Below are 20763 nucleotides of genomic sequence, written 5' to 3' on the forward strand. Positions count from 1 at the left end.
CTTTATCTCTATCCTTTATCTACTATTTTCTTTCCTCGTCTATTCTTGGTCTGCTTATAGTCTATATCGAACTACTATACATGTTTGTTATGCTATACTATGTATTCACAGCGCAGAATCATACTGTACCAGACAACTGAGTGTCGGAGAGGGTGTATAGGGTGAAAAATGTTGCGCTCTCTTGTGTTTTCACGTAAGTTTACGATTTAATTTCAATGTTTTCAATTGTTTTCAACTGTTAAGAAAATAAATATTAAGTGCAGAAAACAACTATTTTTCTTTTTAGCTTAAAATTTTATCATAAATGTATAATTATAGCATATAATTTTACATTTAATTTTATATTTGATTCTAACAGTTTATATTGCATAAGATGTGGCAATTTTGTCTAATTTAATTTGATTTTTCTATATTGAAATATACATTGTCTTTTCAAACTTCAAATTTCAAATTTAATACTACACTATAACCTTTTGTACTGGATTTTTAATAATATTAAAAAATTGTTTTTTTTTAATTAATATAAATATAAATATTTAATTATAAATTTATATAAAACAAAAAAATAAATGAAAAATTAACATGACATGTTTCTTTTTTTTTAGCCTCTGTTAATCAGGGCCTAACATCCCTGATACGCAATAACATTGCATTAGCAGGATGTCCAGCATCTTTAGTTTGTCAGACTAAACACATGGCCACAGATATATCAAAAACAAGTAAAAGTTCTTTGCCACAAAAAGCAAACAAGATACCTTATAGTCCTTTTCAAAATACTAACAATCTTGCTGAATATGTAGTAGCTCGATTAGATGATATTTTAAATTGGGGCCGTAAAGGATCAATGTGGCCACTCACATTTGGTCTAGCTTGTTGTGCTGTTGAAATGATGCACATAGCAGCTCCAAGATATGATATGGATAGATATGGAGTTGTATTTAGGGCTTCTCCAAGACAAGCTGATGTTATTATAGTTGCTGGTACTTTAACAAATAAAATGGCCCCAGCATTGAGGAAAATATATGATCAAATGCCTGAACCTCGTTGGGTTATTTCAATGGGAAGCTGTGCTAATGGTGGTGGTTATTATCATTATAGTTATTCTGTTGTCAGAGGATGTGATAGGATTATACCTGTGGACATATATGTGCCAGGTAACATTATAAAACATTTATATATACATTACATTATACATTACAGATTTATATTATTATTCTTATTATTATATTTATTATATATAAAAATAGAATGAAAATAAAGTTAGCTATATGTTATAAATACATTTCAGGATGTCCCCCAACAGCAGAAGCTTTAATGTATGGTATCCTTCAATTGCAGAAAAAAATTAAACGCATGAAAACATTACAAATATGGTATAGACAATGAATGTAAATACATCTTATAATTGTAGCAAATTATATATAAAAGTTGTTATAATTTAAGCTATAAAAGAATGAAAAATGAAATGAGGTGATAAATTATTTTAAAAAACAATTAAAAATCATTAAATAATTATTTTAAAACGACTAATTTATTACACAACCACATTTTCCTAAGATTTATTTATTTTTATAGATTTTTATCATCATGTACAACCACCAAAAATACATATAAATATTACAAAGAAGAAACTCAAAAGTGACAATATTAATTCAAATGATAAAATTTCAATATTGATTACATAATTACACAAAAAACTTTTTTACAGGCATATAATTCATTATATTTTTTCTCTCTTTTATTTTTTATTATCTTTACTATTTAAAATATGTACAATATCTTAATTTAAAAACAAAGCAAAGAGTCATCTTCGTAGAACATCTTTGCCATTTAGCTTACCACATATTAAGGCCCCTTTATTTTTTTCTTTCTTATATATTGCTCTATTTAATACTACTTACGATTGTATTTATTTTAATTATACATTACATACATACATTGTTTAATAAAAACACATCAACTGATACGCACCACGCATACGATAGGTACGATATTTTTTTTATTTTTCGAAGACGTACTGTAATCTATTGTACCTATCAACATATTTCATAAGAGTACACTTTTATGAACATACTATTATTTCTGTTGTATCCACAGCCCAAATTTTAAACGACTACTTTGGTCATTGAGAAGCATAGTACGTTGGAAATATTACCAATATTTTGTAACATTGTTTTTATCTTTTTTTTATTCGTTCATATCTGTTGTCAAATGTTTTAACCTTTAGTATTTGAATTTACATTTAAACATATAGATTTATAATTTTTTTAAATATGTACCGACGTATTATATATTTGATCCATATTATCTATTATAATATCTTACCAATCTCGATTTAATAAAATTTAATTCAAAACGTATTTGCCAACGTGCTATGTAAACTTGAAAAGTTGAATGGATTATAAATTTAAAATATATGGATAAAATCAACATATTAAGAAGAATAATTACATTATTGTTTTATATTTAAAATGTCACATTCAGATGAATTAGAGAGCAATTGAGATATAAAGAAAAATTAGTACGAACAGAAATTTTTTGTGACAAATCAAATTTTTCAAAACTTAAATTATTAAAGCATTATTTAATAAGCATGTGTTCCTTAATTTAAACATTAATAATATATAATTTTGTTTTCTTATATAAAAATCTATCACTTTTATAGCATAAATTAAATATATTGATTTTAAATTTTAAATGTCTTTGTGCAATAGTAATAATTATATTGAAAAATGTATTTAATTATTTTGATATCTGAAGCATTGTTGATTTTTTTTTCTCTCTCTAATACAGATTTATACTTATAGAAAAGAAAGTTTTGAGATAATTTACAATTTACAAAATAATAAAATATATCCATACTTTATACATATTTTCTTTTATACTATTTTTATGTATTTATCTCTGTGACATAGAAAATGACTACAATAAATTTTGTTTGTACAAACCTATATATTATATATATATACATATATATATATATATATATATATATATATATATATAATATCTTATGAAACCCTGCAAATGAAAATCTGATTTTTAGTTGCCTGAAATTATTTAGGTAATAAATAATGAATGTGGATATTATTTAATATCCATATTAAATTTATTCTCTTCAATTTAATCGCAATTAATCTGCTCCTTTTTTAATTCAACTGATTTTAATTTTTTCATTTAGAAGAGCCTTGTATTTTCCTATTTTATTCCTATCTTTACTCTCTCAATATTATTTATTTTTTAATTTAACCTATAATCCAATAAAATTATACAAACCTAACATATTTTTGTGTTCTGTCAAATATCTTACATGTTTTACACATACAAGTTATGGAATTTTTAGAAATTATTAAAGAATTGCTTGCGACGTCGAAGGTGGTGGATTATTCGGCAAAGCAGGCACAGGCCCATCAGTCCATTGTATAAGAGTATGTTCACCCATTTGTGTACTTTGAAAGTGATCTTTTAAGAGAGTTTGCGAAAACGTGCAATGCATTTGATATGCTTCACTTTCACGACTCGGATCCCCGCAAATTCTATATAAATCTGTCAATAAAAATATCATTTAATTAAAATTAAATTTCTTCTTATTTGAAAAAATCTAATTACCTTTAAGAATAGCAGTAGCCCATAATTGTACATGGACGTCAGGTATTTTAGAAGCTAGTTGCATTGCAGGTGTAACCATGTTCATAGATTCTCTACTATTTCCTAAAGAAAGAAATATATGCCCCAGAAGGACAAGACTACATGAAGTAAGTCTATTCAAATCTTCAGAATTAGCCATTTTTAATGTTTCCCGGAGGTATCTCCTATAAATATATTTATAGATAATCATTAATCTTTTTTTTTTAATATTAATCAATTTAATCAAATATTTATTAAATTATACTTTGCTTCATTGTATCTAGCTCCAAAAAATGCTTGAAGACCCTGAACATAATAGGCTGCTGCTCTTAAAGAATGCGAGTGAGATGGTAAAGATTCTGGATTTATTCGTTCTAATAAAGCACCTAAATCTGCATCTCTCTTTGTCCTAAGATATACTATTGCTAAATTTAAGTTCGCGAAAGTCCACAATTCTCTTTCTTGTGATGTCTAAAAAAAAAAAAAGAAATTATTTTGAATAATGTTATTAAAATTATATATTTAATATTATTAATATTTAATTCGTCTTTAATTCATCTTCTTACTCTCAAAGCAGCTGTAAATTGCGCTTCCGCGGCTTCCATACAATTCATTGACATTGCATATAATCCCAATAAAGCATGCAGTTGTGGTTTATGACCTTGAAGTAACCTTGGTTGTCTTCTACAAAGTTCGCAAGCTTGGGAAATTTCTGCAAGGGCTACACTTTTATTTCCCATCACTAATCGACACATTACTATATGTTCCAATAACATTAATTGGAAAACAGATAATATTGGCTTGTTGTCAACAACTGTTGAATGATATAAACGTTATAAAAATATAACAATTTTGTTAAAAAAATTGTTGTATTTGAAAATTATATTTACTTTTGAGTTTTTCAATTTGAGTTAATGCTTTATCTGTATATTTTTGAGCTTTATCCATATAACCAGCTTGCATTGAATGCATAACTGTTACTAAATAAACCAAAACATATAAATGGTCCTTTGGCATCCATATAAACATATCTCCAATATTTGAACCTGTAACTACTTCATCTGCTGGCCAACTAGGAGACATTATAGTTTGTATACTTTGTTGTAATTGTTTTAAACAAGGTTTTACACTTTTAACCTTCAATAATATATATAAATAAATTATTTGCACGAATTTATTAAATAAAAAATATTATTGAATGCTTACTTGTCCTGCCATTAAATAATGACAGACTTGAAGTACCAAAAAATATACTTTCAAATATTCTTTTTGATGTGGATTACCCTGCCAATTTTCAACATGATGACCAGCTGAATTTAAAAGAGGGTGAACTTCAGTAAATTTTTTGTCTATTAATAAAAGCATACATCGGCTCAACAAGAACAAAACTCTTGTATAACTTGCATTGCTGATATGAGAATAATCAACACCTACTGCAAGTAAACTACTGGCTGCAACAAAATCTTTTTCCGATGCATGTATTTGCTAAAACAAAAATATCATTTGATAATTATATGATTATTGACATTACTTAAAATTATTGATAACTTACTGCAAGTTGGAAAATAAGTCTACAATGCCAATATACATTATGTTGCGAAAGTTCTATAGCTTTCCGTAATATTGGTTTACTAAGATTTGGTTGCTGTTGTTGTTCATATAATTCTGCAACTACACTTGCTGCTTCAAACTTAACATCATCAAAAGTATTTATATTTTGACTCAATCGCCACTGAAATGTAATATTAATATTATATACATATTAATTAAATCACATTTATGATTATACTATATATATTATTAGTTTATTATATATCAGTTAATGTAACAATCTTCAATTACTTCGTATGTTATATTACCGACTGTACCAAAATAAAAAGAAAGGTTAGAATTAAGATAAACAAATGTATGAAAATTTATACAAAACGTACAATAATGATAAAGAACAATATTAAAAAAATATTGAATACAAGTAATTGAAATGTAATAACATTTTAACAGACCGCTTGTTCTAAATGAGACCGCGCCAAATCGATGTTTTTGGTATGCGTAAGAAGGATGTTGCCAAGTTGAAGATGAGTACGTGCTTCAACTCTCGGAGGCGGTTTAAAATTAAAAACCGCTTGTAAGCACTGTATACACGACTTAATATTCGGTGGACTGGAGGTTCGAAAGTTTTCTGCTAGCCCTAACAACGATAGATACCAAGCGTCCTGCGAAGACGCCATTTTGACATTTCACGCGTAAAATTTCAGGCCGTGATAAGACACGGTCACTGGCTTTGCACTGAAAATTGAATTATATTTGCAATGAAATCAAATATCTGTCTTAAATAATCAAATCACGACACGATTTAATTTACAATTTCACAGTGTCCCGTCAGATATGTTTCCCCTGGAAACCGCTTATTGCGTAATGTTTACATACGTATGAATGTAATATTTTTTATATTACTGCTTCACATTTTTTTACGTATATTCTAAGAATTCTTATTACAGGCACAAATAATTGAATTTCGATAACAAGACAAATTTAAATAGAGATTGACATTATTCATTTTAATATTTCTATATACAACGATAATAAACTAGGTATATATACATATCATTTTCGTTAAATTTATAACTAAGCAGTCTAGGGAAATGTAGGTTATTTAATCTTAGGATGGTAGCTTCAAAGTCAAGATTCTTAATTTAAAAATATATTAAATATTAAATAAAAAATACTATTTTATTACATTTTTATTATTTTTAATTTATTCTTTTAAAAGATTTTTTTAAAATAAAAAATATATTCAATATATATACATGTAATATTAATAAAAAATGTATTACAAAAAATAAAAGTTAAAAGCACGTTATAATGATACATAATTTATAAATAAATAAAATTTAGAATTTTTTTTTTAAATTATTCTTTAAATCTCAAAAAATATTATTCCTTATATTTCGAAATATAGAATAAATGTTCAATAAAACATCCAATGCAATTCAATGCTCTTACTATTTTAATATTATCTTCAACATTATTTCTAATTTAGAATAAAATTGCAATATTAATAAAGATTGCGAATAAAATTAAATTTTGATATAAAATCATAAATAATAAATCATAAATAGTTTTTTTCCGAAATGCGTAATTCGTTCTAGACTAGTCAATTATTTATTATGAATCTAATATATTATTTGGCTTCACTTTGATTTCGAATAATTATATGTATATATTTTTATAAAAATGATTATTTTCATTTGTTTTTTTTCGTAACAATATATATATATACAAATAAAAATTTTTTTTTATTAAAATTAAAATAATTTTTTTTAATTAATTAATATTTCTCATAAAACTTGCATATATATAAAATAAATAAAATAATATTCGACAACTGATAACGTTATAAGTAAAAATAATAGATACTGAAAGAAGGACAGAGATAAAGTAAAAATACTGAAATTAACTTCATTTTCAAAATGCCGCAAATAAAATTTATAAAGAAAGAACAGAAAATAATAAAAGAAAAATAAAGAAAAAGAATTGACTATCAGCGCCATCTCTACATCTTTTTAAAAAACAATTGCTTAAACAAATATCTTTTGTTCTCAAGAGATGGCACTGATAATCAATTCTCATTCTATCTCTATCTTTTTTTAATTATTTTTTGTCTTTTCTTTGTGAGTTTATTTTTATTACTCTAAGCAAATGTAGACAGAAAGAAAATAAATAATGAGGAAATAAGATATACATATTGAAATCAACGTCATCTCCAGAATGTCGCAAATAAAACTCAAATATAGATAAAGAGAACAAATAATAGAAAAAAAATAAAGATAAAGCAAGAATTAATCGTCAGTACCATTTCTGAGAATACTTCTAGAATTATTCTTTGAAAAAATATCTTTAATTCTCAAGAGATGACACTGACGATCAATTCTTATCTATCTCTATCCTTTTCTTACTATTTTCTGTCCTTTCTTTATGAGTTTCATTTGCGGCACTCTGAAGATGGCGTTGATTTCAGTATTTTTATTCTATTTCTGTCTTTTTTCCACTATCTATTATTCTTATCCATAACGTTAGGAAGTCCTCAAAGATTATGTCACTTATCATTTTATAATATATTCACAAGATTTAGATATATTATAATAAAAAAAAAATAATTTTATTGTATATTCTATATACATATATATGTATATTCTTATGATATGTGGAAAAAAAGTACCACAATAATTTTTGTAAAAAACGCATAATCTTTTTTTTTATTCATTTTATTATTATTATATCTTTTAGAACTGTTGCACTTTTAAAATATAATTTATAAATCCCGCGCGACATACAGAAAAATTATATAAATAATCAATCATTAATTTGACATTTAAAAATTATTAATTTTTTTATGAAAGCTATTAATCTTGACCTTGATTATTTATCATTTATTTAGTTTTCCTTACTTTCACATAAAAATCGAACAAACAAAAAAATATCTAATTCACCTAAATATTTTCCAATAATCTCTCCTACATAATTTCCATATCTATTATATTTCCCCATAAAATGTGAAGAAAAAGATTTAGTAACCTTTAATTAATTATAATTCATTGTTCTCGACGGTCAAGGTTAAATATATATCTGCTTTCCGACTAACGTGTTCACCTTGAAAAAAAGAAAAGTAAAAGCAAGAAGTCCTAGTTACCACTAATTATGACAACGATGTCCAAAGAGAGGATCAGACTGCGTTGTTTCGAATTTCAGAGTGATATCTCGTTGGACGATACACACATAAGAGGGATCCGAAGAAAAAGACTCATGTTGGTGAAGCAAGAAAGAAAGGAGGAGGAGTGAAAGAAAGAGGAAGCGAAAGAAGAGATCGAACGAGAAGTGGAGGAGGACGGGGACGAAGAGAGACGGCGCGGGCGCTGATTGGTAGCAGAATCGATTAGCCGAGCCGAGCTAAACCTCCGGCACCGCGGCAGCTTCGGCGACGCCACGAATTTCCCGAATGGGGGTTTCCCGTTGGGGCGGGCCCGAATCCAGGGAATACCCGGCGTTCTCCATGGCAACCCAACCAATTCGCCAACCGCTGACAACCAAGAGACTGACCTACCGTGTGTTGCTTACATTTTTACCCTCTTTTACTTTTTCTTCTTTTTTTCTCCTTTTATCTCTTTCTATCCATCCTTTCCACCGTGGAAACTTCCAATCCGCTTTTCATCCTACCTTCCTTTGTATCCCCTTCTCTTTCTATTCTTTTTTCGTTTCGTTTCGTTTAGTTCTATTCGAAGAGGGGGGGGAAGGGAGAAACAATACCTCTTCTCTTCAACATCGTCGATCTAACTTTCCAAGCGCAAAACTCGTTCTCATATGCTTGTTATACAAACTTGTGCCTATATATGCGTGACAGTATGCGTGTATACATAGGGATGCGAGAGTCAACATTGATTTTGCCGACGACTGATACAACCCCGTCGGCACGTTTAATTAGAACATGGCGACTTTAATACAAGCGCACGACAACAAGAACAACAACAGCGCCCCTTCCCACCCATCCGCTCTCTCTCCACCTTTACATCGTTTCCTCGTTCATCCACACACGCTTCCACGATATATTTCGCGATTTTTTTTCAACTTACGATCTTTCGAATCGACGAAAACTCGTTTTCTTTCCGTTAATCTATCGAAGGGGTCGCTTATCTACCTAGCCTAACGCGGTCTATGCTAGTGCCAAACACCCCTCTCTCTCTCTCTCTCTCATCCATCATTGTCATCGTCGTCATCGTCATCGTTTATTATTATTATCATCCTAGTATTCCAGTTTGTTCGAATCACGCCCACTCCTCTTTACATCACTCACTCACGTCACTCGTCATACATATACGCGATTCTCGTTTCCCTTTGTTCAATCTTCCTGCTCTCTCACGCGTTCTTTCTCTCGCTCTTTTTTTATCACGCATACGTCCACACACGTTTACACTCACATACGTATACATGTGCACGTACAATGGAATCACACAGGACGCATCAGACCGAGATACGATGTTCCCTGGGTTAACGTTATTTTTACTTAATTGAACGCTTGTAAAGTTTTCTGGGGATACGAATATTTGTGTTTATAAAAATAAGTAAAGCAGGTAATGATATTAAAGTAGATATAAATTTGCATCAACGATATCAAACTATACGAAGGAGAAACGTTACTCTAGGAACACCGTACATACATGTATCCAATGTATACATTCTCGCGCTAAGGACTATATTCTCTACACGCCTAAGCTACACATGAAAACATCCTATCTACATTAGAGCCAATCGACATTCCACGGAGTCAGTTTATTGTTATTATTACTTCTTTTTTTGCTGTTTTTTATCTTTTACTCTTATTTTTCTTTACTCTCGTTTTATATGTGTGTGTATATATATATATATTTTTTTTTTCTTTTTCTGGAAAAAAGACGAAGAAAAACTCGGACGGGGGCAAACGTCGTTTTCCCGTCCTGGAGAGAGAAGAACGATCGTCAGTTTTTTGTTCGACCCCGAGGAACGCTCGACAGTTTGTTACGTCTAATCGTTAGAGTAATTCTAAGGTTTGCTTATGTCTTACGAATGGTATGATACAGTATACGACTTAAGGAGTTACTCGCTTCATCGACAGAGGTACACCTTTCCACAATGAGGGGTAAGTTCCATTTTTTTCCCCTTTCCTTCTTCTTTTTTTTTCTCTTTTTTATTTAACCTTGTCTTAATTTAAGGATCCACGGTCGATAACTAGGAATCGATTGGAGACCTACCCCTGTGTTCCGTGCATAGATAGAGCGACCGCATCTCTCGATTTATCGACTGAAAATCGATGTGATGAACGCGGATCTCGTACGTTCCGTTTTTTTTGATATGACTCGACGTTGTACTTTATCAATCTCGATAATTGCGACTCGTGCTTCCAGTTCCATCGATGGATTCGCGTTCACCCGGTTCGTCCATTACGCTTTATTGCCTTCTCTGGTGTCGATTTCGCGGCCAACGAGGACTTCTCGAATTACCTTTTCAGATCTATGCCGCTTTTACCTTCAAAGTTAAAAACACATTACAGAGAATTCCTGAGCTGAATTAAGATTAAAGAATATTTTCATTTCCATGATTGTCTTTCACCGTTGTTGTAATTCGATTTAAACGACATTCGTTTTTTTTAACAATTGATTTTCTTCTTAAACTCTCGATCGAAATTAACGAATTTTGTTCCAAGATTTTCGAAGAGTTGCGTCATTATACCACCGGGTGAACGGTTGCACGATTCGTTCGCTTGGAAATTTACTTCGATCTGATTCTTTCTCGCGTCTTGTTTCGTTGTGAACGTGTGTATATTCGCGTTTCTTTTTTTTCTTTTTTCTTATTCTTTCCAGAAAACGACGACATGCGGTTCCTCTATCTACGTTACTCGTTACCGTAACAAATAAGTTAAAAGAGTTTATAATACACGCATTACTCTTGGCCCGAATCGAACATGTACACATTTCTCGCGTAGAACGATCAAGCTTATTTTGAATGTCGATTATCGTTATGGATTCGTGTGTGTGTATCTCTCTGTGTGTGTGTGTATGCGCGTGGGTGGTTGATTGGTTGGTTCATTGTTATCATCGACAATTCGACGAACCGTTCACGAAATTGTTCGATCGCGCCACTAAACGGGGATATATGCCTCGTTAAAATGCGCATGTTCGATTCCATCCAGTCGGAAACGGCGACATTTCTCAGCGGAAGTACGCCGGTTTGTTATTCGCGTACAAGGCGACGTCCTTTCAGGACGGGATAATTCTCGACACGCGGTTTATCGCGGCGTTATCATGGTTAATTAGATTTAGAGAACAGATCGAGGGGATTCTAAAAATCTATATGATATTTTAATAATATTTTCTCGAAAATTTCTAACGAGAGAGAGAGAGAGAGAGAGAGAAAAAAAAGAATTTAGAGAGATCGATTTAAAAAATTATTAATCAACGTGAGAAATTGTATTTTTCTAGAAAAAAATTATTTATTGTATCAGGCAATAATCAGACGACGAGGTGATAAAACGTCGAGATAAAACGAGAATAACGAGAATAACGTCTTGCGAACGTACCCTGTACTTACTTGTAATCCATTATATTGTATGTACAATGTTCTTACAATAAATTCGAGCGCACCGTCGACCGTGAAACGAAAAAATGTTTGGAGCGGAGTGGCGCAGCGTGGTCGTCGATATTACTCGTCGTTGGTCGCTGTTCGCTCCCCCTTCCCTCCTCCCTCCCCCCCACCTCTCCCCCCTCCCCCCAAAAAAGAGAACGAGATCTCAAGTAATTGCTGTTTACTTTTGGATCGTTTAATCTGTCCACGAATGGTCACCAACGATGTTAAAGGTAAAGGATTACATTTCATACGATTTAAAACATCGCCTACTTAATAATATCCTTATAAACGGAAAGGATCTTTATTAATTGTTCTTTGTATAACTTCATGATTTTTGATCGCGACACTTTTACAAATATATAGATAACTTATTTACAATAATTATATGATACAATGGATAATTCGTTAACGAAGATTAAAAGTTTATTTTTTTAGTTCTTCTGAAAAAAAAAATAATAAATAAATAAATAAATAAAAATCGACAAGGATTTCGTTAGGGATTTCGTTTTGATTTTTCTTTTAATAATAATGGATGATGCAGTAGTACAGATCACGATACAGTGAGATTGAAAAAAAAAAAAAAAAAAAGAAAAAAGAAAGAAAGAGAGGAGAAGGTTTAATATTTAAAATTGGATATGTATCGGTGTAATTGTGTATCTTAAATAGCTATTATTATTATTAAATACTACCGAGTTAAAAAGTTTTCTTGAAAAATGCTATTTATCTCGGTTTCGATTCTAGAATGGGTTCTGTTCCAATACGACTCATACGATAATAATCTTGCCTTTGAACAGAGAAAATAAGAAAAAGGTATCCATTATTCCATCCCTCACCGGTACTAACCGCTCATCCCATAACAACGAATTCACTTCTACATCCACGTTTCGACGAACAAACGGAATCAATTTTTTCGGAAATATCGAATCCAATCCAATGACGCGTATTCACTTTTTCTTACTTCATATAATTTAACACTATTAAAAAAAAAAAAACCTATCTTCAATCAATACCATTTAACGAAACAATTCCTACGACGAACGAATCCTCTCCCCCTCCCTAAAATAAAAAAAGAAAGAAAAAATAATTAAAAAAAAAAAAATCGCAAGAGGACAGATAAAACGATTGTTACGGAGAAGGACGAAGACTAGGAAGAGACTGTGGAAAAACGCGTAGGTGTGGTCGACACCGGCCGACGGCGGCGCACGTAGACCGCGATGGCGGCGGTCGGTTAAATTCCCTCGAGTAGAAAGTTGTTAACGTGGCGTACCCAGGGCGCTCCAGTGCTCGGCGGTGGGTCATGCGTAATGCGGATAGGTGCCCAGATGAGGCGGCACATGGCCGGAGGCCGTGTGGTGGCCCGCGTACAGGTTTGCGCCCGGGCTCGTGGACCAGTAGCTGGAGGCAGATTGGAAAAGGCCACCTGGAACGGAGACCGAGACGGAGGCGGCCGGTGGCGGCATGAGGTTTAACTTGGCGTGCCCGTAACCGGACATGAACAGCTCGCTTTGGTACTTGTAGGCGGCCGGATCCGCGGCGGCGGGCTGCGTCGCTGCCGCCAGACCTTGGAAGTCGAACTTGTACGCGTACCTCTTCCCGTGGACCTTCGTCATGATGTTCTTGTCGTAGTAATACCTGAAAAACGAAGATATTATTATGTGACGCAACGTGAAAAATTGTCGAGAGGGGGCGCTTTTAGGCTATGCAGGTGTGCGAGCCGGGTTGCTCGATGACAGGCATCTACCTACTGTTGGGAAAAATGTGTTAGAATAGTCCACTTCAAATGGTTTGTTTGACATGGTGATATATCCAAAATCGTGAAAATTATTTTCATTTATGAAGTCAACTAAAAGTGAAAACTATTTTCGAAACTATCTATAGGATGTCTAGCTTCGTATATATACATAATTATTAGCTTAATTTATAAACTATATCGTTACAAATTGTAATTAATTTACGCATATTACGAGAAATAAACAAATTTTTATATTACATCGATACGTTAGAATTCTCTGGAGTCTATGCCTACGTTAATGCATCGAGATTTAGATACGCCGTATTGAATTAGTATATGTGACAAATACCACGTGACAAACACTTTCCAAATTAACCAATCAGACCCGCGAGACTTTTTTCAGCAGTGAACAGTAGGTATGCAAGCCGAGTTGCTCGACGATAGACGTGTAAGTAGATATGCAAGCCGGGTTGCGCAACGATAGGCGTCTAAATAGGTATGCAAACCGGGTTGCTCGATGACAGGCATCTAAGTACGTATCTTCGATCTAATTAATTAAATTAGAGAAAGAACGTAAGTTTTATTACAATTTCTCGTCATCTTCTAGATATTACCCACGAAAGAATCGTTACAAAATGTATGTGAAAACGGGATTTTTAACAAAAAATTGAACCTGTACAACCTTCATCATTTTTTCTTAGCATGGTTTTGCTAGAGATATGATCGAGCAAATGGATACCGCGTTCCGTCGTAAACCGAGAATGTTTACGAACGCGATGGAAGTCGTAAAAATCTCTTGGCGCGTAAGCCAGAGGATTCTTATTTAATAAATTTTATTCGCCAACACCGATAACGACTCGGTTTCCGCGGCGATGCGGAAATGTCTTTCCCTTTTTTCCCTTCCTTTTTGTTTTCTTTTCTATTTTCTTTTCCATCGAGTTATTGTCGCGCACCGCAGCCTGAAACTTGTCCGCGTTCAACGCACGAAGGGATGCCGGCTACTGATAGAGAACAGGATAGAAACAGAAGAAACAAGAGAAACAGAGAGGAAGAGAGAAAGAGAGAGAGAGTGGAGCAGTCTCGCGTAATATAATCAGTCGATCTGATCGAAAAATAATAGCCGCGTCTGCCGTCGGTCTGACTGTCGGTGATTGAAATTTCTCTCCCCCTTCTGGCTTCCCCGCGCAATCGCTGCGCGCCACCGTCCTTTCGTTCAACGAATTTACTTTCTCTCCGGATACTTCCACGTCTACCCGTTAAATATTGACGTTTCTCGCCTGCGTTTTTTTCGCTCTCTCTCTCTCTCTTTCTTTCTTTCTTTCCTTTTTCAGTGGGAATTTTAACGTACGAATCGCGCGGTTTAATCGCGCGCGCTCGATTAATTAAGGCTCTCGATAAATTTGAAAACGATGCAACGATAAATAGAGGTGAAAAGTAATTTATATAATTCGAAAAGTATCCCTTCCTCTCCGTTTCTCGTAATTGCAAATTTTGGATTTGACAGAAGTGAATGGATCCATTGGAAGAATTATAATACGTATCAAGTTTAATCGCGCGCTCTACATAAATTATAAAATGATATAAAGGAAATCGAGGTGAAAAGTAATTTAAATAATTCGAAAAGTATCGCAAATTTTGGATCATAGAAGTAAATGATTCTACTGAAAGAATTTTAATACGTACAAATCGAGGTTTAATCGCTCGATAAATTACAAAACGATGCAATGATGAAAAAAATCGAGGTAAAAAATAATTTTAATAACTCGAAAAGTATCGTAATTGCAAATTTTCGATTACAGAAATGAATGGCTCCATTAAAAGAATTATAATACGTACGAATGGCGATACAACGATGAAAAAAATCAAAGTAAGAAATAATTTTAACAATTCGAAAAGTATCGTAATTATATCGTACATTTTCGATTACAGATGGCTCCACTGGAAGAATTATAATACATACGAATGGCGATTACAAAACGATGCAATGATGAAGGAAATCGAAGTAAAAAATAATTTTAACAATTCGAAAAGTATCGTAATTACAAATTATCGATTACAGAAATGAATGGCTCCACTAAAAAAATTATAATACGTACGAATGGCGATTACAAAACGATACAATAATGAAGGAAATCGAGGTAAAAAATAATTTTAACAATTCGAAAAGTATCGTAATTACAAATTATCGATTACAGAAATGAATGGCTCCACTAAAAGAATTATAATACGTACGAATGGCGATTACAAAACGATGCAATGATGAAGGAAATCGAGGTAAAAAATAATTTTAACAATTCGAAAAGTATCGTAATTCCAAATTTTGGACCGCAGAAATGAATGGCTCCACTGGAAGAATTATAAGAATGGCGGTTTAATTCGATGACGAGTAAGCGTTGTGCGAAAATATGAATAAAGGAAGAGCGAAATGATAGCCGCAACGAAAATAAAAATTTGTTTCGTTTCAATGGAAAAAAAAAAAAAAAAAGAAATGTTTGCAGGATGAGAGGCGTAGAGAGAGAAGGATTATAAGGGGCATCACTCACCTTAAAGCCCTCGACAATTTGTCATAATTCATATTAGGCTTGGACTTCCTTTCGCCCCAACGTCTCGCCACCTCGTCGGGGTCAGTCAACTTGAATTCCCCGTTGGTTCCTTCCCACGTAATGCACGCGGCGTTGCTCGAATCCGACAGTAGCTCGAGTAAAAATTGCCACAGCTGAATCTGACCGGAACCGGAGCTCGCGAGCCGACTGCTCGTCGCTCCGAACATTTGATAGGGATCTAGAACATTTGGAGAGAGAGCCCGAGCCGTAATTCACCATCCAATCTCTTTGTTTATCCTCCGAATAAATTATGTATCCTCCTCGCTTATATTATACATATCCACAAAATTTCCAAACGATGAGATTTGGAAAAATTCTAGATAGGATGTTTTAATTACCATTACCAACGTTAATGCAAATTTCCACGATTCTCAAATAAATTTTAATACTCCTCTCCTCGATACTATGGAATATTATGGATATTTGGAAAAAATTTGAAAAAAAATTCTAGATAGAAAATTTGGAAAAAATTCTAGATAGGATATTTTAATTACCATCCAACGTTAATGCAAATTTCCACGATTCTCAAATAAATTTTAATACTCCTCTCCTCGATCCAAATATCCATAGTATTTGGAAAAAATTCTAGATAGGATGTTTTATTACGATTCTCCAAATAAATTTTAATACTCCCCTCCTCGATTCGAATATAATAGTATTTGGAAAAAATTTGGAAAAAATTCTAGATAGGATATTTTAATTACCATTCAAATGCAAATTTTTTAATGCAAATTTCCATGAACACGATTCTCCAAATAAATTTTAATACTCGTCTTCTCGATTCAAATATCCATAATATTTGGAAAAAATTTGAAAAAAATTCTAGATAGGATATTTTAATTATTTTAATTACGATTCTTTAAATAAATTTTAATATTCCTCTCCTCGATTCGAATATCCATAGAATTTCGAAACGTTACAACGAAATTGGAAAAAAATTCTAGATAGAATATTTTATTACGATTCTCCAAATAAATTTTAATACTCGTCTTCAAATAGTATTTGGAAAAAATTGGAAAAAAATTCTAGATATGATGTTTTATTACGATTCTCCAAATAAATTTTAATACTCCTCTCCTCGATTCGAATATCGAATAGTATTTGGAAAAAATTGGAAAAAATTCTAAATAGGATGTTTTAATTACGATTCTTCAAATAATTTTTAATACTCCCCTCCTCGATTCGAATATCCATAGAATTTCAAAACGAGTTACGACGAAATTTGGAAAAAATTCTAGATAGGACGTTTTAATTACGATTCTTCAAATTGAAATTTCTTATCATCTTTTAAAAAGTGTGCGTAATGCTTGTCGAAGGAAAAATTCTAGATATTTTAATTCGATCGAATTCACGAAACGTGAAAAAAAAAAAAAAAAAAAAGAAAAGAAAAGAAAAAAAACTCGAGTAATTTTTCGTTCTCTCTCCTTTCTTCGCTATTTCCCCCGAACGTATATACCTATCCATTACACGGTTGTTTCCCAGTGCTCCCTGTATCGCCCTTTAAAAGCCTTACAATGCGTCATCACCGTCGTTCGCTACTGCTCAGAACCTGGAGTGCCCTACAACCGTACAAAAGGATATAATCGCAACCCTACAATAGAATAGAGTTCGTTTGGATCATAATAATTTCAATTGAGGGAACGAACGACGGAGTGGTTCAAAGGGCGTACACGGAATGTCCTCTCGCGAGAGAGCGAACACCGTTAAACTGAGCATTCGCGTTCCGACCGATATATATAATATAAGCCGAAACGCGGCCAAAATTCTCTTTTCCGTTTCGTAACATAAAAATCTGAAAGAAACTCAATTCCTTTCCCAAAGCGAAAAATAAAAAGAATATATACAAAAAATAATTCAGACAAAGATAAAGATTTCAAAACTTAACCTCGATTCCACTTTCCATTCGTACGGAATAATTGTTGGTAAATTATCGACAGAGACAGCTCGATCGGTATCGAAGGGACGAATCCTATACTGGAACCCAAGGAGAGGGAAAGAAAAAGGAAAAGAACGGCGGAAACTATATAATACAATCCTTGTCTATTCCGTCTCGGCTCCCATAAAAATACATTTTGCCCGATTATGATAGGGGACAGACGCGCGTGGATGGGGTGGGATGATGGTTGGCGAATTGGCGGACCTCAAAGGTCGTTTCGCCGGATGAATCCCCTGAAATGCGTGGCGGAGTGATCGCCTTTCGATCGAACGGTAATTCACTTACAAGTTAATAATGGGAAGGGGCGCGGTACACCCATTTATCTGGCGAGCAGGGGCCAAAGGGGTGGGGGGAGGCGGGCATCCACCCGAACAGAAAATACCGAAACGTCACAATTTTTCTTTCCTCTTTTTCTTTTCATTCGACCAACCACCAAAAATCTATCGCCATAATCCTCTCCAATTCTCTTTCTCCAATGAAAATTACAAATCCAACAAGATTATCAATAAATCGATTCGGTTTCCTCTCTTCTGTACTCGCTGTCTTACCTTCATCGAATCGCTTTTTTCTTTAGATTCGTTAAATTATTCCTTCCTGTAATACGAATAATTTTGTTTCAGGCGGTTTAGATTTTAGTAATTATTTAAAATGCTCGTGCAACAACAACGGGGGAGGGAGAGAGAGCTTCCCTCTCCCCATTTATTCAAACCTATATCGATCAAGGACCGACCGAGGAAGGAGTAATTTTCGGGCGTGGCGGTGAAAAGGTTCCGATTAGGGAGGGGGGGAGGGGAGTTTGCGTGATTAGTGGCGAATAGTGTAATAATCGCGAAGGTCGTTCCGTGCAATTGCTCCAGTGTAAAGAATCGGCTTTGATGGAACCCCCTCTCGGTTAGATGAAATCTTTGGAAACTATCCCTAAATTAATTTTAATTTTTATTTTCTCGCTTCCGATTCGTCTCAACGATATTCTTCACCTTTCCCTTCCCATCACTCGGAATGGACCGCCAAGAAAGAGATGTAGATGCTTTAACTTCTGAAAAATATCTACCTACTACATACCAGGCTGCCTGAGGTGGGTGTGCGTGTCCAATGCCGATTTGGATAAGCTGCTTCCGTACCCTGAAATAGGAGAGATTAACTTTAATAAATCAACGCTTAGCTTATTAACCTCGATCCACTCCTAATCTTAAAATTCTAATTAAAAACCCCTGATTAAAAATAAAGGAAAATAAATATTCTGAACGAAAGCGAGAAGTGAACGGAAGAAAAGGCCCCGTTCAGAAAGAAAGAAAGAAAGAAAGAAAGAAGGGGAAAATCGTCGGTTCATCGAAGATGAAAAAGTGAACAAGCTCGGTCGAGCGTTAGAATCCGTTAGAGAGGATTTCCGTGTAGGCAAACACGGGGCTGAGTGGTACGTATACGTTTCTCCCCCCTTCCATCCACGTTCCGTTGCCTTTTGCCATCGCCTTATCACCGCACCCCTTCCAATTCTTCTCCGCTGTTCCTACATTACGCGCGTACATACGTGCATCCAATCCCTCGCAACACACGTTATTCGCATCGTATTCGTTGCATCGTTATATTCGTGTGCGAACAACGGTATAATTTGGAATAATTTGTGAAAGAAAGATGAAACAGGAGAGGAAAGGAGAAATTGTTTGCTTCACGAGTATCTTTCTTCCTTATTTCTCCTTTGCAAAATTTTCTAGCTAGTGTCTCAAGTGATTTCATATTGGTTCTACGACAAGGGGTTCAAAATAAAGAGGAGGAAATTTTGGAATCTTTAAAATTGGTTAAATTTTAAACCGCTATATAGATATATAACAATAGAGATACGTACGATTTTTTGTGGTGATTGTAAGCAGGAAACGTACGGAAAGGGGTTGAAACGCTATGGTCGTACAAGGAAGAGAAAATTTTGGAGTCTTTAGAATAATTTTAAAACCACTGTATGTATGTATGATAGAGAAGATGAGATAGAGGTACGTACGATTTTTTGTGGTGGTTGGACGCGAGAAACATTGCTTCTTAGACTCAATTTTCATTGGTTAATATATGACAAGAGATTCAAACGCTATAATTGTACAAAGAAGAGAAAATTTTGGAATCTTTTGAATAATTATAAAACAGCTGTATCTTCGAAAATATTAAAGATACGTATTTTTTGTGGTGATTGGAAGCGGGAAACATTGCTCTTTAGACTCAATTTTCATTGGTTAATTTACGACAAGGGGTTCAAACGTATAAAGAAAAGGAAATTTTGGAATCTTTAGAATTGCATAAATTTTAAACCGTTGTATTTTCGAAGATAATAAAAATGCATACGATTTTTTGTGGTGATTTGAAGCGAGAAACATTGCTCTTTAAACTCAATTTTCATTGGTTAATCTACGATAAGGGGTTCAAACGCTATAATTGTACAAAAAAGAGAAAATTTTTGAATCTTTAGAATCACATATACTTTGCTATATCTCCGAAAATAATAAAGATATATACGATTTTTTGTAGTGATTGGAAGGGGAAACATTGCTCTTTAAACTCAATTTTCATTGGTTAATCTACAACAAGGGGTTCAAACGCTATAATCGTACAAAAAAGAGAAAATTTTGGAATTTTTAGAATTAAGTAATTTTCAAACGGCTATATCTCCGAAGATAATAGAGATATGTGCGATTTTTTATGGTGGTTGGAAGGGGAAACATTGCTCT

The 20763-nt window shown here is 33.2% G+C and overlaps 3 protein-coding genes across 6 annotated transcripts in view; 1 reads left to right on the forward strand and 2 right to left on the reverse strand.

Annotated features, from left to right (window-relative positions):
* The first annotated feature begins 70 nt into the window (after positions 1 to 70).
* Positions 71 to 1523, forward strand: LOC122710295 (NADH-quinone oxidoreductase subunit B 2-like). The gene is made up of 3 exons (XM_043928050.1): positions 71 to 193; positions 606 to 1154; positions 1289 to 1523. The coding sequence occupies exons 1-3, from the start codon at positions 169 to 171 to the stop codon at positions 1384 to 1386; spliced, it is 672 nt and encodes a 223-aa protein (XP_043783985.1). The 5' UTR covers positions 71 to 168; the 3' UTR covers positions 1387 to 1523.
* Positions 1524 to 2809: 1286 nt separating this feature from the next.
* LOC122721169 (MAU2 chromatid cohesion factor homolog) lies at positions 2810 to 6178 on the reverse strand. The gene is made up of 9 exons (XM_043948490.1): positions 5990 to 6178; positions 5631 to 5913; positions 5180 to 5359; positions 4834 to 5112; positions 4518 to 4764; positions 4194 to 4441; positions 3893 to 4098; positions 3610 to 3812; positions 2810 to 3546 (listed from the first exon to the last, which is right to left on the reverse strand). Exons 2-9 carry the CDS (start codon positions 5853 to 5855, stop codon positions 3350 to 3352), a joined length of 1785 nt encoding a protein of 594 aa, XP_043804425.1. The 5' UTR covers positions 5856 to 5913; positions 5990 to 6178; the 3' UTR covers positions 2810 to 3349.
* Positions 6179 to 11961: 5783 nt separating this feature from the next.
* Positions 11962 to 20763, reverse strand: part of LOC122710336 (transcriptional regulator ERG homolog) — a 68179-nt gene continuing 59377 nt past the window's right edge. For 3 of the 4 annotated variants that reach the window (XM_043928114.1, XM_043928116.1, XM_043928113.1), the window contains 3 exons: positions 19115 to 19174; positions 16057 to 16294; positions 11962 to 13413 (listed from right to left, as the gene is read on the reverse strand). In XM_043928114.1, coding sequence (XP_043784049.1) covers positions 13077 to 13413; positions 16057 to 16294; positions 19115 to 19174 — 635 coding nt within the window. In that variant the 3' untranslated portion in view covers positions 11962 to 13076. The remainder of the gene's footprint in view (positions 13414 to 16056; positions 16295 to 19114; positions 19175 to 20763) is intronic. The other variant, XM_043928115.1, reaches the window with a different exon arrangement.

The sequence above is a fragment of the Apis laboriosa genome, unplaced genomic scaffold (genome assembly GCF_014066325.1).
Source record: "Apis laboriosa isolate Shangri-la unplaced genomic scaffold, ASM1406632v1 scaffold14551_cov152, whole genome shotgun sequence".
NCBI lineage: Eukaryota > Metazoa > Arthropoda > Insecta > Hymenoptera > Apidae > Apis > Apis laboriosa.